Raw genomic sequence first — 18,465 nt, forward strand, 5'->3', positions numbered from 1 at the left:
CCGAGGGCAGGAGCCCAGATGTTTCTAGGTGTGGTCCACGAGGCCAGCAACAGCACAGGCCTGGACATCCTACCCCACGGGGGCAGTGTGTGCGATCTCCCCTCTCCACCTGCTTCTGCCCTGGGCTCAGCCTTCATCGCCTGCCACGGCTCGCCGTGTTAGAACACATCCTCCACGTGTCCTTTAGGAGGCCCCCAGATTCTCTGAGGGAGCCTGTGAATTTAATATAAGAAAATCTACAGCAATGAGAAATGTCACCACTGCCTGTGTAAAAATCTCTGGCTGGACCTCCTTCACGCCCTGATCCCATACCAGCATGCCGGCCAGCAGGTGCTACGTGAGCCTGTTAGCCCGGAGCTGGGGCCCACTGCCCGACCACGGACCAGCACCCTCATCTTTACACCAGCGCACAAGTGCAGTCTGCAGACCATCGGCTTTGTGTGTCCAGGGGCCTCGGTCTTCTCCCTTGGCTCTGCACGCTCGCCCCCTTACTCCTCCCGTTGGCACCTACAGCTCACACAGACCAGCTCTGTTCTCCTACAAGCACCTTAAAGGGCAGAGAAGATCGAGTGGCCACTTGCACACCACAGAGCAGAACTCGGGACAGCACCTCCCAGGGGCTCACCCTCGGGGTCTTCAGGGCCCTGGGAGGGGGAGCACTGGGGAGAAGAGGGGGCCTGGGGCACAGTCTTGCTGCCTCCAGATGTTCCAGTTTTCTGAGTGGAAGTGTGAAGCCCTCGTTGTCTATGAAATCGGTGACCTTCTACATGGAGGCAACCGACTTTGAAAAATCGAAAGCAGGGTGAGGCAGACACACCCTGCAGCCTTCCCCAGGCCCGAGCCTGCCTGTTGGCAACTTCTGGGTTATGCCGTAGAGTCCTAACCCGGGGATTATCTAACCACGGATTTCTTTTTTTAAGCTCGATCGTCCACAGCGGGCACAAGTGCCCCTTTCTGAAACCCCTCCCAGGCAGGCGTACTCACGGGGATCTTCAAGGCTCCGGTGAAGCTGATGGCGGCCATGCCGCCCCCGCTGTCGGCGGGGAGGACGACGATGTGGTTCTGGTGCACGGGGTGCTTCCCGTCCGAAAGCAGCAAGCATTGCATCTCGGGGTCCTGGAGGCGAAGCCCATTGCAGAGAGGAAAGAGAGAGAAGGTGTCACCAGGGAGGGCGTCTGGCTGAGTGAGGCCAGAAGTCCCGAGGAGGACGCCGCTCCACTAGGTCTTTGGGGCATCCTGAGTAAGCTTCTCACCAGGTCTTTGCCTTCTAATCCCAAGCACCGAAGTGTCTTCAAGAAATACTAACTAAAAACATGCAAAATCCTTTGACCCAGCCATCTGCAAATCTATTTCTGAAAGATCAAGTGGAAAAATACCAAGAACCATAGGATAAAACAAATACTTGCAGATTCATTACTTTCAAATGAATTGATACCTAAGTGTAGCTACCAATACATACAGCTGCTCTACTATTTTAATGAGACATTCTAGTTTTTAAATTTTAATTCCTGTATAGTTAACATATAGTTTCAGGTATACAATAAAGTGATTCATCACATACATACGACGCCCGGTGCTCATCACAACAGGTGCACTCCTTATTAACCACCACCTATTTCCCCGATCTCCCTGCCCACCGACCCCTCCTGACCACCAGTGTGTTCTCTAGAGTTAAGAGTCTGTTTCTTGGTTTATCTCTTTTTCCCCCCTTTGCTCTTTTGTTTTCTTTAATTCCACATGGGTGAGGTCAATATGGTATTTTTCTTTCTCTATTTTGCTTAGCAGGATACCCTCTAGTTCCATCCATGTTGCTGCAGATGGCAAAATTTCATTCTTTTTTTGTGGTTGAATAATATTCCTACACACACACCTCACTTCTCCTTACTCTGTTCATCTACCAATGGATACTTGTGCTGCTTCCATACCTTGGCGACTGTAAATACTGTTATAAACATCAGGGTGCATGTATCCTTTTGAATTAGCACATTTGTGCTTTCTGGGGGTAAAGAGTAATGCGATTGCTATACTCTAAGGCAGCTCAATTTTTACCTTTCTGAGGACCCTCCATACTGTTCTCCAGAGTGGCTGCACCAATTTGCATCCCCACCAATAGCGCAAGAGGGTTCTCCTTTCCCCACATCCTCACCAACACCTGTCGTTTCCTCTCTTGTTAATTTTAGCCGTTCTGACAGGTGTGAGGTGGCTTCTCATTGTGGTTTTGACTTGCATTTCCCTTATGGTGAGTGACGCTGAACATCTTTGCACGTGTCCTTTGGCCGTCTGGATGTCGGAGAAATGTCTGTTCATGTCTTCTGCCCATTTTTTAATTGGATTGTGTTTTTGGTATTGAAGTGTGTAAGCTCTTCATACATTTTGGATACTAACCCTTTACCAGATGTGTCATTTACAAATATTTTCTCCCATTCCACAGGTTGCCTTTCAGTTTTGTTGTTTCTTTCTCCGAAAGTTTTTTATTTTGAGAAGTCTTAATAATTTTTATTCATTTTTGCTTTTATTTCCCTTGCCTCAGGAGACATATCTAGAAACATGCTGCTATGGCTGAAGTCAGAGACATTACTGCCTATGCTCTCCTCTAGGATATCTATGGTTCCAGGTCTAGGACAGGTGTTTATAAACACTAAGCAGGCTCTCCAGTGGGTGGCACGCAACCAGATAAAGAGAAAACACAAAACAGATCCTGCTCAGTTATGACAAGAGCATCTCTAGCCCAGAGCAGGAGTTGCATACAGAAACCCGCCTGGCCCTCTCTGGTTCTGTAAGGCCCTCCTGGGCCACTCGCTGGGCTGGTTGGGAAGCCCCAGATCTGGCCCTTCAGCTCTCTAAGCAAGCTTGATCTTTGTTGGAAAGGGCCTCCTGCCCACACCCACTCATCTTTATGCACAGGCTGGGGGGGGGGGGGGGGGCTCCAGCTACCAAATTCCAGTCCTTTGCAGTGTCTGGAGGAGACAAAGCAAAGTGGGAAGTCACGGTGGGTTTTCCAAAACAAACCAGGGGAGCAACACTGAGTCCTTACAGAGCCAGAGGCCCACTGGGTGGACCAGGTCATGGGATGCTGTGTATCAAGGGCCCTATAGGATCTAAGAGCACCTGTGGGAGCCCTTGGTGAGGGGCAGGGATTCTTCAGCCAGGGCGCCCCACTCCTGGGTGTAGGAGTCAGAGAGCAAAAAGGTTCCATCCACTAAAACACAGACACACACAGACACACAGACAGACACACACACACACACACACACACACACACACGGCAGGGGGAGGGGAAGCATGTAATAATGCACTAACCTAAACGTGATAAGCCCATGCCACACCCTGTGCTGCCTGTGGCTATGCTGTGCTGAAAGGTCCCCCCCCAGAGATCTGTGGATTCCCATTGTGTGCCTTGGGGAATCACCTCTAGTATTTAAACATCACTCAGTGCCCATTGTTTGTTGAGCCACAGCCAATCAAAAGATCCTCAGAGAAGCCAAGGATGGGCAATGACTTGTCACTACAAAGTGACAAATTCTGACCACCCACAAGCCAATCACCATAAAGACCTGAAAGATGGAAGAGGGTCCTCCTGGCTCCATGAACGCCAGAGCCTCTTCCTCTTCCCTTATAGTTGTTTCCTCACTCACCCCTTTCCTTATGCACTTCCTCATGAAGTTGTTCAGAGTCAGGCCTGGCACAGAAGCGGTGGCGATGAAGGGGCTGGGTGACACTGAACTCTGAGCCTAGGGGACCTGAGAGCTGGGTCATTCTGGGAAAGGGGACACCAGGATGTCCTGCTGAAATTGGAGGACTCCTGCCTGGTGACCCAGCAGCCACCTCCAGTGAATGAGCCCTTCCTGCCACGTGAGGGATACAGGACCCAAACCAGCTTGGTCATGGGCACGTCAAGGTCAGCCTGTGGTGTGGCCAGGCCCGAAGAAACAAGACTTGCCAGGGCCTGTCAATGTGTAACAGTCTCTCTGGTGATATGTTAGTCAATAAGCTTTTGCAGGACAGGAAGGGGAAGAGGGAAGTTACACTCAGAAGACAGGGCTAGCTGTACTGCTCGTGCTGGGCCGCGACACAGGGCCCGGGGTCTTGCCTCAAAGGAAAAGGTAAGTCTTCAGTAGCAATCGGGGGAGTTACTGCCATTTGGACATCGATTAACTCCTGATGCTGCGGATCCAGTATCTGTGTTCCTCTGAGGTTCCTGTGGGGAGTCCCAAGCCCTGCTGTGGGGGGCAGAGCCCTGAGGATAGAGTCTGTGCTGTGTAAGGAGAGTCTCTCCCTGTGCTCGGTCTCTCCAGCGTCCCAGGAGAAGGCGGCCATCAAGAAGTGGGCCTCACCCCAGGCCCCACCAGTGCCTGGATCTGGGACTTCTTTCCTCCAGAAAGAAACGTGTGCTGTTTAAGCCACCCAGTCTAGGGTATTTTTGCCAAGACATCCAATTTTTTAAACGCAAACTCAACAGTGAGGACAGAGTTGAGTGCATTCCAATTGAATCTCCCTAAATTCCAAGAACCAAGATGTACGAAACATCATTTTTCCCTTTCCTGTTGTATCAACCACCACAAGTAAGTTTCCTTGGGCAGAAAAGAAAACCAAAAGTAAGAAGCCCATTCGGTACACTTATCCTTTAAGCTATTTGACTTAGAAAAGCTTGTAATTTCAAGAAGTCAAACTAAATCCGAGATGCCCCTGTGGCTCAATGCGGCCTGTGAAGCAGAGCCCCATGAAATACTGCTCGGGAGTCTCCTGAAAGGGAAGGGGTGGCAGCGCTGCCTCAGTTTCCTTGTCTGGAACGTCGAAGTGGCAGGGTGGAGGCCTGGGAGATGACTCTATGTTACTCGCTGGGCCCATCTCCCATGCCCAGCCCTCCCTGTGCATCCTCTGAATCCCTCTGGCTCAGGTCAGTGCAGACCCCGGCCTCTCCTCCTCCACAGCTTTACCCAAGCCACCTGCTCAGGGACGGATCCCAAGACTGGGCCTGCACCAGAGCCTGCGTACCCCCTCCCTCTGGACTCCTCGACTTAGCTGCTGTGGGAAACTGCTGGTTTCCGTCTGCACCCCACCCCTGCCCCCCAGAATGGGAGTCCATGGGAGCAGAGGACGCTGCCGCAGATGATCCGGGTGTGACCTGACCTGGGACCCTGAATACTGCAAACAGTCGTAGAATGAGTGCATCACTTTCAAAGTTGACTAAAAACTTAAAGTCCAGCTTGTGGCCCAAAGAAATCGCACAAGGCAGACTCAGATTGTACAGAGGAACTCCGAGACTCAGCTTTGTCACGAGGCAGGGCTCTGATTTCTGCACAGCGGCAGGGCTGGTCCAACTCACCAGAGGCTTGTTCTTGTCCATGAAGATCTGCTTCTGCAGTCTGACTCTCTGCGTGCCGTTCTCACAACCCTTCAGCTGCGGGGAGACAAAAGCAGAATTGAGCAATCACTGATCCGACAGCCGCCAGCCACAACCAACGGCACCGTAGTGAGGGTGCTCTGTGCTGTTCTTGCAAAACAGCTGCCGAGGGCAAGTAAGACACACGATTAAAATAAAACAAAGGGCTGAGGGGCCCGGGTGGCTCAGTTGGTTAAGTGTCCGACTCTTTGTTTTGGCTCAGGTCATGATCTCAGGGTTGTAGGATCGAGCCCCACGTAGGGCTCTGCGGTCAAAGAGGAGTCCACTGTAGAGCCCCTTTCCCCTGCCCCTCCCACTCCTGCTCTCTCTCTCTCTCTCAAATAAATAAAAATACATAAAACAAAGGGCTAACTGGAGGCTCTAGACCCTCAGATCAACGATGTTTAAAGAAGATCCTTCCTGGAAGAATGATCCAAGATTGAGGTAAAAGGATGTATGAAGCTGCTAATTGTGGCAACTTCACTTTCATGGCTTCATGAACTTCACCTTCATGGCTTTGACATTTTTGAATGACCCTGAAAGGAAAGGCAGAGTGTGTACGTGCAGGGGACACGTGGACATTTCTGAGTGGGGCCGCTGGGCCGGCTGTTAGGGTTAATTCACAGCACAGCTAAACACTAATCTGTTTAAGTTTTGAAACTGAAATTCGTGCTCATGGCAGGAAAATAGCTTTTAAACTACTATAAAATATCAACTATGTTTTTTTTTTTTTAACGTGGACTGTAACCTTCCTGAAGGCAGTGCTTTTTTCTTTTTTAAAAATTTTTATTTATTTATGATAGTCACACACACACACACACACACACACACAGAGAGAGAGAGAGAGAGAGAGAGAGAGAGAGAGAGAGAGAGAGAGGCAGAGACACAGGCAGAGGGAGAAGCAGGCTCCATGTACCGGAAGCCCGACGTGGGATTCGATCCCGGGTCTCCAGGATCGCGCCCTGGGCCAAAGGCAGGCGCTAAACCGCTGCACCACCCAGGGATCCCAAGGCAGTGCTTTTTCAAAACTGATTCTTCATTTATTTTTTTGAAGAAGGTGCCAGAACCCTTCTTTTCAAATTAATTTTGCTCAAAAGCTCTAAGTGTGAACAAATGGACCAAAGCCTCTCCTCCTGCATCACGGCAGGTGCTGTTTGGGGAGCCGCGGCCTGCGGGGAGAGCAAGAGGAGGTCCTGCCCCAGGGCTGCCCTGAGTGGGGAGACCAGCAGAGAGGAGCAAATGAACTTTATGTAGGGAAAAATGGGGAGCTGTGGGGGGGTGTCAAGTCAGTGACATGCCCTGACTCCTGTTTTAAGAAAGTCTGCCCAGGAGGAGCAAAGGTCAACTGTCTGGGGAGGCTCAGAGGAGAGACTCGGTGCCCCGGGCCCCAGTGGTGGAGGGAACAACCCACGTGGTGAGGAGGACACTCTGGGTTTGGCCTGCCCACAGTGAGGACAGGGGATCCCCGAATGAGAAGGAATGCTGGGGCCCAGCAAGTCTATGGGGTGGAGAGAGATTACTCCAGTTGTGGCTCATCTGAGACCCTGTGGGGATGGCAGGTGCGCAGTGGCACGAGTGACGGGGAGCTCAGCGTGGAGGCCCTGCTGGGACTCCACACAGGGAGGTGCTGGCCGCCAGGGCCTCCGCAGATCTCTGCAGGGAGGGCGTGGATGGGTGCTAGTGCATCTGGGGGTCTGGCAGAGATGTGGGGCGAGCAAAGCACTCAGTGTGGCCACGGCTGGACTGTCATGGGAGACCTGGGACAGCTTGGCATCTGCAGGCCTGAGAAAGGGGGCACTTCATGGGAGAGGGAAAAATCACATCTGAGTGGGAAAAATTGGAGAGGGACACAAACCATGAGAGACTCTTAAGTCTGGGAAACAAAGGGTTGTGGAAGGGGAGGTGGGTGGGGTGATAGGGTGACTGGGTGATGGGCACTGAGGGGGGCACTTGTTTGGATGAGCACTGGGGGTCATACTATGTGGCAAATTGAATTTAAATAAAAAAAAAAATCACAGCACCAGCAATAGGCCAAGTGGGACGGGCCAGAGGCTGACCACATGTGGCCAGATGATGTTGCTGGGCCTGTGATGGGCTGTTTTTTTAAAGATTTTATTTATTTATTTGATAGAGACAGAGAGTGCATCAGTAGGTGGAGGGGCAGAGAGAGAGGGAGAAGCAGATGCCCTGCTGAGCAGGGAGCCCAATGCTGGGCTCCATCCCAGGACCCCAGGATCATGACCTGAGCTCACCAACGGAGCCCCCAGGTGCCCTGTGGCCGGCTGTTTGAGTGGACGGTGCAGGCCTGAGGGAACGAGAGAAGCCCTGCCAGTGTAGTGAGGGAGGGCATGCCCCAGGGGTCTGCTCTAAGGCGAGCGGGGAACCGGGCAGGAGCAAGGGCCACGCAAGCTTCGTCCAAGGTGGGGACGCCAGCTGCTGGGAGCGACACAGGGAAGAGGGAGGGCGGAGATGCAGGAGCAGGTGGACGGAGGAGCAAGTTCCTCGCGGCCACAACAGGGCAGGCCCGGCCTCACGTCAGTCTCCTGGGGACACTGCCACCCAGACTGCACCCCGCTCCCGCTGTGGTCACAATGGGCCCTTCTCCAGCACTGCCTGTATTGTGAGGGCGGGCCCCATGCCCACACTTGTCACCCACAGACACCGCACAGACTGGACCAGGCTGGTGACAGTCCTCAGACACCGGCCGACGGCACACTGTCCCAGAGGACACGAGGAGCTGAGGGGGTCCTTACCGCCACCAGGGAGGAGGAGCAGGCGATGTCCTTTGGATCTGAAACATCAAAGGGGGACAGCGGTGAACCCAGGCCCAGGTGTGTCCACCACCCAAGACATTAAAACGAGACCCATCTGATACTTGACTAAGCGAGCAAGGGTTTCAGGAAAAGACGATGCCCGTGGCAGCACCCTGCCACGCACCCCGCACACCCCTCCTTCAGTCCCCGGGACACACGCTGGGTGAAGGGAGCCCCGGCAAAGGCAGACCATCATGCGTGTGTAAAGGGCTTTGCACTATGGGAAAGATTTCACACGGGACAAGTACAAATGCACAGAGAGTGTGCACATGACGGTGATGAACCACGGGAGGTACGTTTAAGGGCAAGGGTGCTCTGAGTCTGCACTGGGTTCTCTCTGGTCGCAGACACCCATGCACGGGGGCCCGGGCCCCAGCAGGCCAGGGAGCCCCAAGACTACAGGGACGCCTCCTACCGTGAGGCCAGGGGCGGCGCTGCCGCCAGGAGGGTCGCTGTGAGCACAGGGCAGCACTTGTCAAGGCCGCGTGCACAGAGAAGCCCCTCCCAACCACGGCTGTGGGGAGACGGTGGGTGCATGGTGGGGGAAGGGGGTTCCCCAGAGAGTGCGACATTGGAGCAGAGAGGCCTACTTGGGGGTCTCCCTGCCGAGAGGTAAGGGGTGGACGAGGCGAGTCTGGTCTGCACGCCAGAGTGAGGGGGCCACGAGCCCCGTTGACTTCCTCATGGCTCCTTTTGGGGCACCCTATCACGAGCTCTGGGGTCCCAGGCAGGAAAGAGAAGGGCCTGGAACACAGGGGAGGGGTGTTTCCCCTTCTTCTCCCCCAGATGCTCGGGCCCAGGAGGGAAGGCGAGGAGGCTGGGGGCTGCGGCAGACGCAGAGCGAGGGAGTGAGGAGAGGCTGTGGTTAGGGGCCAGTGCGTGTCCCACCAGCAGCGGCCAGTCGCCCACCTTCCACCGTGCGGCAGGGGGAGGCTCGCAAGGTGGAAAGATGGTGGCTGAGAAGTCACGGATGGGTGGTATTTCTCAGATGCTTTTTAAGAAAAGAGTTCCCACGGCCCCAGAGAACACTGTTCAAGTCCCTGGGTCTAGGGAACCCAGGCTGGAGAAGCAGACTTCAGGAGGACCTACGCTCCCCCCTGCAGGAAGACGGCTTTCAAACACGTGTCGTCTCTGTGAGAAGAGACAGTGTTTATAACTCATAAAGTTTGTTTTTTAAAAATTATCACCTAAGTGAAAAAAATTTTTTTTAATTGAATCCATAAGAACACATCCCATGGACCCAGGGGTCCATGGCCAAAGTCTGAATGGGTGACCAGGCACCTGGTTACGCCCCAGCTTCAGCACTTCCTGTGTGACCTACAGCCCCGAGCCTTGAGACTTTGCCCTGGAAATCCACGAGATAACACCGCACTGAGCCTGGCACAGCGCCTGGGACACGGAAGCACCTGCTACGTGGTGGCCGCCTCCCCCCACGAGAATGTCCTCGCAAGGACGTGGAAGAAGGGCCACGGGGCACGTGCTCCCTGATTACTCGGAGAGTCTGAAAGTCATGTGAACTCCAGTGCAAATAACAAATAAACCTCAGATCTTAATACAAGAGGGCAGATGCCAACACCCGGTGGGAGCACACAGTGGAGATGGGCTCAGAGGAAAACCCCTGGTGGGAAGGCAGAGAAATGCCAGGGTCAGGTGCCCATGAGCCCCGTGAGCCCGGCGCTGGGGAGCAGCCCCTGCAGAAGCCAGGGGAGGAGAGCAAGTAGCCAAGGGTGGGGGGAACAGGGACCGCCAATCCCAGGACACGAGCCGTCCAAGGCAGCGCCGGGGGATGCTGGGTGAGGGCAGGGGCCAGGTGACGAGAAAAACCGGGTGGCCCTGGGCTCTGGAGGGACCTGCATGCATTGGGACACCTGCCCCAGACCGCGAAAAATGGGAGGAGAAGGTCAGGGGTGGGGGGCCGGGAAGGAGACACTGCAGGTGGTGCCCTGAAGGGAGACAGGGAAGCCACTGAGGATCTCGTGTCACCTGGAGAGACCGTACTACCAATGGCTGGACATACAGACTCTCGGCACAAATCCACCCCCAGCCCCAGGAATGTGACTGGGGGTGGGGGTGGTGGGGGGAAGGGGAGACAAGCTCCAAGTCCAGGCCTCACCTCACAGCCCATGGGGCCCACCCCGCCCATGGGGCCCCCAGTCTCCCACCAGGGTCAGCACCCTGCCTTTCCCCGCCGGTCAAGGAAAACCCACGGAGCAGAGGCGCAGCGCAGGTGTGCAGGTGCACATCTGTCCCCCACGCAGTAACAGCGGCCTCCCGGGACAGCCTCGCATGTGCAGTCCCCTGGCCTCAAGGCCTGCTGGGCGGGGGAAGCTGAGGGATGGCGCTTCTGCCCCACAGTGACCGGGGCCGAGAGGCAGCGCTCCAGGGTCCCTGCGGGAACTGGACGGGGACCCCAACAAGACAGGGTGGGAAGGCAGCTCCAGGAGACCCTGGGGGGACCCTCCGCCGTGGCCCACCCCCTCGGAAGCCACAGGAGTGGGGCAGCTCGGTGGGAAGGAGGCTCTTGTTCGATCACAGAAGACAAACCGCAGCTTCCTTGCTCCTGGGAGCTGAGCCCTGAGCGGAGGACGAGGCCCTGCCCGGGAAACCAAGCTGACGGGTCTGGGTGCTCAGATGCCGGCCCGGCCGGCAAACAAGCTCACATCTGTCTCCTGCCGCACACTCCGTCCCTCACCGCATTTCCTCTTTCCCCCACAACCAATCATCGGTAGAGAAAGAGAAGAAAAGGTACCGTGGATTCTCGACCCGGGGCAGGACACACCTGGGGCCCCCTGTGCACGAGCAAAGAGGCGCACACTATTCTCCAGGTGACTAATGCGTAAGGGACACGCTGAGCGCCCCGGTGCCACGGAGCCAGCCTAGAGAACAGGTGCCACCAGGGACCTTGCCCGGAACTCTGGGCCACCCCGGCCCTACTGAGGTGCCACAGCTGGCTATGGTGGTAAGTGGGCTCAACAGTCCCAGCCGTCTCACAGCTCACCTCACAGATGGCCCCCGGAGGACATGGTGACAGTGGGGTGAGCAGCCCTACCCCTCCCTGCTCGCCCTAGCAGACCATGGCCTCCGCTCACACAGACGGAGGCTGGCCCGCAGCCTCACATCTGCATGGGTAGACAGCGGTCACTTTAAAATGGAAAGGTTTGCTTCAGCAACAGGGAAAGAGAAGCGAGAAGAGGAGTCAAACAGTCCTTAACGTCCTGGACGAAGCTGGCAGCTCGGAGCACAAAGCTGAAGCTGCCACGAATGCCCGGCACGGATGGCGTAACTGGGTTCCTGGGCATCCCGACCGGGGAGGGAACAGTAGGGAACCGTCTAGCACCGTGTGGTGTTATTTTGCTTTTAGCCAAATTAAAGAAGCAAATGCCCAATACAACTCCTCAGAGCAGCTCACGGAATTAGAAGAGCAGAGCAGTGCTGGCTTGGGGTAATTGCCAGGAATCTCTGTCCTGCCAGATTTCTATTCTGAAAGTTAATGTCCAATCCAATTAAATCACAAGTTTGGTATTGAGTCTAGAAGGGAACAAAGAATCTGATTTTCTGGTAGCACGCTCCCCACCTGCTCAGGATATACGGTCTTGAGTCATGTTGTCTCAGATTTATCTATCAGAAGGCAAACAAGCTGGTGAGATAGGAGTTTGTGGGAGCAAGACGGGTGAGCAGGTGCAGCCACGTGGGCTGGGCGCTGCACCCCTGGGGGTGAGCGACGTGGCAGGTCTCGGGGAGACGTGACACTCCCAGCACAAGGCAAACCGTGCGCACCTGAGACAACAGAAAAGCCGGCAACACCAGGGGAGAAACAGCTCATGGGAGAAGTCTACACCTGAAGAAGGACGCCTACCTGGCAAGGGCAGAGCCAGGGTGACCCTGGGCCCGCACTGGACGAATGTGGCCCATTCTCTTAGCAACTTGCCCCCCAAACCTCTCCCGGGGCGTCCTCTCCAAGGCCGCGTGTACTTACGTTCGATGAGAAACAGAAAGCACACTATCCCCATGGCTGCCACGATGGCCCCGGGAACAATGAAGGACAGGCCCCAGCACGTGGACACCCAGTAGCCAGCAATCAAGGAGCCCAGGATGTTGCCCACCGAGGTGTGGGAATTCCAGACCCCCATAATCAAGCCTCGCCTGCAACAGAAAACACAAGACAGCAAAGGACGTTGAGAAGCTTCAGTGGGTCGGCAGGTGTAGGACGGACAGTGGCCAGGACGCGTAAGAGGTGACCTGGAAATTGGCAGGAGTGTGGATGCCGCTCCCACAAGGCGTTTTTATTTTACCCCAGGCTGAATAACCGCACCTCTCTCCCAGGGCTTGGTGACTTCACGCTTACAGAGAGGAAAGAAACCTTTCCCTGAACGTCGTGGAAGGCCCCAGCTTTAAATTCGTGCTTCCATAATCCAATCATTTGAGGAAATATCTCATTATCAGGACCCACCCGATGAATGAATTGGGAGAACCTGAATGAGGTTCTGGTGATCAGCTCGGGTCAGCCGTGCAGAACGACAGACTCGCCCCAATCATGACACGGTGGGGGGTGCCTCTCTGGGGAGGAAGGCCTAAGTTCCACAGGTTTCAATCACCTTCCTTCACAGAATAGTGAAAGTGACTTCTTCTGCAGGATGTCTAAAGAATAACTAAAAAGAAGGTGATCTGGATTTCAAAAATAGGGCACCGGGGTGGCTCAGTCAGTTAAAGCCTCTGCCTTCAGCTCAGGCCATGAGATCAAGTCCCCACGTTCGGGCTCCCTGCTCAGTGGGAAGTCTGCTTCTCCCTCTGCCCTTCCCTCCTGCTTGTGATCTCTCTCTCTCTCTCTCAAATAAATGAAATCTTAAAAAACAAAAACAAAAACAAAAAACTAAAAAAAATGCTACTGGGAGTGGAGCCACCTCTGCTCACCTTCCTTTTCCAAACCAGTTGCTGAGGCAGGTGACGACGCTGGGCCAGCCGGTGGTCTGCACCAGTCCGTTGATGATCTGTGACAGAGGGGAAAGAGGGCTCACCGCTGGCGGAAGAGGGTGTGTGAGCCCCGTCTTCAGGTCAGGCTCCCAAAAGCTCACTCGTCTCTGTTCCTTGCAAGTTTGGGAGCACAGCTGGGACTCCCACTACAAGGCAGCACACATGCTCTGATGTGAGCCTCAACAGCCAAAGATGAGTTTTAAACTACACACACGAGTGTGTGCATGTGTGTGTAATTACAATTACTTGCAGACCACACGTTTCACTTGTCTCCTGACCCCCTGTAGGGGGACCGGATGGACTCCGTGCCCGGGGAAAGCATTTCTCCACTTTCCAAGAGTATTCTGAGCTTAGGCTCTAAGTACAGGGGTCAGGAAGGGCAGCAGGTTGGCTTCAGTCTCAGGAGCGGGGACGGCCAGCTCAGGATGACACGGGAGACCAGGTCCACCAGGGCGCCCCCTCCCACTCGGGAGTCGGGGGGCTGCAGGTCTGGCCTGGGCTTCAGCCCGGCCTGCCTTCCCTCCAGGAACACGCTGGGACTCCGGCGAACTGTTCATTCCTTCCCTCTAATTTTACATTTTATTACAAAGTGTGAATCACTGTTGTAATTAAAACAGCCAAACTTTTTCAAGTCCTGTGGCGACATTTTAAAAAGCAAATTACACAGGATTTGCTTTGATGATCTCAGTGCACCCCCCCAGGCTATGCGGAGAGCCTCAGAGGCCGAGTCAGTACGCCTTGCACTTGTAGCTGGTACCTCCCCGGGGCCGTGTGGAGCCAGGGCTGCAGGAAGGACGGGGCCCAGCTGGACGGACAGAGCCTCACGGCCTGGCCTCTACTCCCCTCGGAGCCCCCGGAGGCTCTCTCCTTTCCTCCCCGCTGACCACCTGCAGCCCCGTCATCCTGCCAGCAGCTGCAGAGTCCTCCCTCCCTCCTACCCCTGCCACACCTCGAGTCCCCACAATGCGAGAGGTCAAATGCATCATAGGACACCACATCCCAAGGTCTTCCACACAGAGGCCGAAGGGCTCCCCACGCTGGGGTGCTGATGGGGGGTGGAGGTTCTTGAAGAGGCAAACTCCTGCGATGAAGGGGGACTCAGAGCTCCTGCCAGGACGTAGTGGAACAGAAGTGGCACTTCCCATGGAGTGCAGACGGCAGACAGGACACGCTGCTGCCCCCACCCTGCAGCTTCCTCCCATGGCAGGGGTGGGACCCGCAGCACAAACACCCAGTTGGATTCATCACAGAAACCCTGTCCACAGGGAGCCATGGGCCCGGCCCTTACCTGAGTTACCACGTAGAATCCAAAACTGTGGATATTGTAGAAATAGCCTAACCCAAACAGGGCAGTGAAAGCGCCACTGGCCAGCATCCCAAACGTGAGATAATACCGAATGGGCAGGCGTTCCCCTATGATGCCGCTGGGGACGGAGAAAAAAGAAGCCAACGTGAGAAACGAGGAGACCAACACACCCCTGATGTGAAGGGCCCATGATCTGTCCGGATGTTTCCACGCTGTTCTTGGAGTTTCCAGAATTCGAATGCACTACAGTTTCTAGGAAGATTTCATCACAACTGTCTCCAGTAGAGCACTTATTAACCAGAAATTGGCAACGGGCAACATCTTTTAAGACTTTATTGCTGGTAAGAGCCACTGACTGTCAATAATAAACCTCAAACACTGTGACCTGCATGTGATGGCTGGCAATTAAGATCACCAAAATCTTGGGGCGCCTGGGTGACTTAGTGAGTTGAGCGTCTGACTCTTGGTTTTGGCTCAGGTCATGGGCTCAGGGGTGTGAGATCGAGCCCTTGAGTCTGGCTTCCTGCTTGGTGGGGAGTCGGCTTGTGCCCCCACCCCTCCGCTCTGCCCTGTTCTGTGAAATGGATAAATAAAATCTTAAAAAAAAAAAAAAAAAGAACCCACAAACTTGTCCCACTAGTTAATCCTGCTTTTATACAAACAACGTCTAATAAGTGTGCCTAGTGCTTAAAAATGTTGATTTTCAGCCTGCAGACACGTGATCATGAAAAGGCCCTGGAGCGGTCATGGGGTCACCTGCGGTCATACACCAGGCTGGATGGGTCTGCCAGCCGCCCTCCTGCTGCCACCACTGTGACCTGGTTTGAAGACAGTTTTTCTCTAACATGAGGGCTGACACAGGGGGCTGCTATGCTCCTGTCCCCAGAAATGTCACTCGATGATGAGCTGGCCTCATGGGTAATTCCTTCCTGGAGCTGTCAGGGCGCTCAAATGAGACTGAAGTGGGCTAAGGGCCCGGTCCATGGTGGCTGCTCAATACGGCGCACCTCATGCCACACGGAGTAGATGCCTGCCTGGCTGCCTGAGGAGTGTCACCATGGAGCAACTTGTCATTGTCACTTAGGAAGTGAACAAAACCCAGAATCACAAGTGATTGTGAGCCTTTTATAGTCATTGAAAACTGCTGATCTCCTTTCCTTCCACGTAACCATTCTGGGAGTCAAATAAATACGAAGCATAATGACACCTGCCTGCCCGGTACTCTGGGAAGTATCCCCCAAATTCCTTCATCTCAAGAACCAATACATCCACCAGCTTTCCCTTCTGAAGTCCCTAAATAAGGAAGCTCTATCTAGCACCACGCAGATGACTAAAGCGGAGGAAGTAATTTAAAATTAGAAAGAACATTCGGGTCATGTTTTAAGTTGGGTAGAAACTTAACAGGACAGACTCAGGAGCACTCTAGAGCCAAACAAGTGATCCAGTTCAACTTGCTGACATCAGGGAAGAGAAACGTGTCTCAGAGGGGCAGGCTGACCTGCCTGATGTCACAGGACAGAGCTCGTGCCACTGGCCAGGGCTGACAAATGTTCTGCAGTTTTGCTATAAGATATAATGGGCCCACGTTTAGTCTTTACTTCAAAGTTTTTGAAGGAAACACCTAATGGGATGGACGCCATTCCACCTTACATCCAATTCACACGGAGACAAAAGGCCGTGCCGCACCTGCTGGGAAGGCGTCCACTGTACACCGAGAGACAATTTTATAATACCCCCCCTGAGCGAGCTGCATGACAAATTACCTTTGTCAAGAAAAAGGCAACAATAAAACCACCTTCTTTAAAGGCTTTTTAACCTCAACACTCTCAATATGTTGCATGGGGTCATTCTCTGTGGTGAGGGGCTGTCCTGTGCTGGAGCATGCTCAGTGGCCCTGATCTCTGCCCGCTAGAAGCCAGAAGCACCCCGTTCTGTTGTGACAACCAACCACACTTACTTACTGCTCAACGTTGCCTAGGGGACAAACTCCCAGCTGAGAACCACACATAGATACTATTTTCTAGTAACTGAGAAAAACACATTCCAACCTTTGGGTCTTTTTATCCTATAAGGTTACTGGTGTCCTGTAAGACTGTAGCCTTTGGGGTGTAAAGGTCTGACCTCAAGATGGAATATGGTGGCTAGCTGCCTGGTTGCAACTCCTGCCCTATGAAGCCTGATGCTTACACTGCCTCCTCCTCAGCTGGGCTTGTGTTCTGTTGTGTGCAGCACACAGCAGGCTTCCGAATCCATCCTTATTCATTCGTTCAAACATGCTCTGCAGCGCTACACAAACACAATAAAGCAAAGAGCATCCACTCCCTCAACAGAAACCGCTTGGGGGGGCACCGACCACCCACCAGCTGCCCTGAGCTGGGGTGGGGGACAGGTCTAGATGATGCCACACTCTGGGTGGATATCAGGGAAGGAAGGAACCACTTACGGGGACCCCCAAGATACTCAAAGTTCTGCAGATCTCTCGTTTTCCTACAAAAGCTTCTTTTGAACCAGCCGTCACGTGTGCCATTCCCGCCTTCCTAGGTCAATTCAGAATGGGGTAATGATCACGTGTAGAGATGCTGGGAACACTCCATAGGCCGGCTCTGTTCTGAGAATCCTATGTGTATTAGCTCATTTAGTCCTCACCATAAACCTGTGAATTGGCTACCATTCTCCCCATTTCACAAATAGGAAACTGAGGCCCACAGAAGGGCAGTAACTTGCCCAAAGCCTTGTGAGCTGGTGCTAGAGTCAGGATTCATTCCCAGCAGCGTGCTTCTGGGGTCCATGCCCCAAGTACACATAGGGCAGTGAGGCGCTCCGCTGGGCCGAGCTGGGCACCCTGGGGCCCATCCCCAGCGCACACTGTATGAACAGCTCTGACGCTGGCGATCTGGGAGTGTGAACAGACCGCAGTCCCAGAGGCCAGAGGCGAGGATGCGCTCTGCAGAACATCCTTGGGAGCTACCAGCACCCTGTCTCTTGGTGACCACATCAGGGTTCACGGTGCATCTGAAAGCCCACGGCCCTGAGCACCATCCCTGCATGGTCCGCCCTGATCAGCACAATACCTGGGACGCCTCAGTGCGTAGCTGTGGGGTCATGCCTTGACCACCAGAGCAGTCTGCACACGCCGGCTTTCCCTTTGCCCTTGTCTCTGAGAAGAAACGGGAAGGGAAGCAACCTGCAGACACGTTCTGCTCTGAACAGACAAGAACCAGCAAGAGAACCCAAGTGGACCTACCTCAGGTACATGCCAATGGCATATGCGCACAGGAACGAGTAATCCAGGGCCCCGAGCAGCTGCTGGTAGTTATCCTGGTCTACACGGGAAACAAATCAACAGGAAGCGGTGAGTACTGTTTACTTTTCACTCAATCCTGGTTTATGTTCTGGGCCAGGACCATAAAACAAACACGCGCCCTGTACAGTTGGGCGGTGCGCTCAGGAGGAGGATGGGGTCGTTTCAAGCACAGGAAATGTAGCGGAACATCTTCTGGTTGGCTTCTTGACAAAGGGAAAGAAAGTTGCCACATTTTCAAATACTAAATAAACACTATCTGGATCAGAGGAAATCCCCACGGCTCACAGGGGGCCTGTGGTGTGTTCAGTCGGCCTCGGGCGTGAGGCTGGCTCCTCCTCTGCAGCCCCCGCCCCGTGCCTCTGGGGGTCCCCCGTCTGTCCACCACGGTGGATGCCCTGCAAACCCTCTCTCAGCTTCGACACAAAGTACAAGGTTTCTTCAGCAGATCTCCCAGGATGAGAATCTGTCAGGTGGCAGCACAGATGCCACAGACACAGCAGCTGTGGAAGGAGGGCCACTTGACAGGCGACAGCTGTCCCGGGAGAGGCGGTCACACTGGAGCACGTGGTTACTGCGGCTCAGATGGGCCAGGCCGGGAGTCCGGCAGGGCCCCAGCTCTCTGTGCACCCCCACCCAGCCGTGGAGGAGCCAAAGGATGGATGCTTCTGGAATCGAGTGCGCCAGGTGG

The 18,465-nt window shown here is 54.4% G+C and overlaps 1 protein-coding gene across 7 annotated transcripts in view; it reads right to left on the reverse strand.

Moving 5' to 3' along the window:
- Nucleotides 1-18,465, reverse strand: part of SLC37A1 (solute carrier family 37 member 1) — an 80,223-nt gene that overhangs the window by 22,029 nt on the left and 39,729 nt on the right. For all 7 annotated transcript variants that reach the window (XM_072739746.1, XM_072739744.1, XM_072739747.1 and 4 more), the window contains 7 exons: nucleotides 17,718-17,796; nucleotides 14,456-14,591; nucleotides 13,108-13,184; nucleotides 12,173-12,339; nucleotides 8,137-8,174; nucleotides 5,327-5,401; nucleotides 985-1,116 (listed from right to left, as the gene is read on the reverse strand). In XM_072739746.1, the coding sequence (XP_072595847.1) occupies nucleotides 985-1,116; nucleotides 5,327-5,401; nucleotides 8,137-8,174; nucleotides 12,173-12,339; nucleotides 13,108-13,184; nucleotides 14,456-14,591; nucleotides 17,718-17,796 (704 nt within the window). The remainder of the gene's footprint in view (nucleotides 1-984; nucleotides 1,117-5,326; nucleotides 5,402-8,136; nucleotides 8,175-12,172; nucleotides 12,340-13,107; nucleotides 13,185-14,455; nucleotides 14,592-17,717; nucleotides 17,797-18,465) is intronic.

This window comes from Vulpes vulpes, chromosome 15 (genome assembly GCF_048418805.1).
Source record: "Vulpes vulpes isolate BD-2025 chromosome 15, VulVul3, whole genome shotgun sequence".
In the NCBI taxonomy this organism is placed as follows: Eukaryota; Metazoa; Chordata; class Mammalia; order Carnivora; family Canidae; genus Vulpes; species Vulpes vulpes.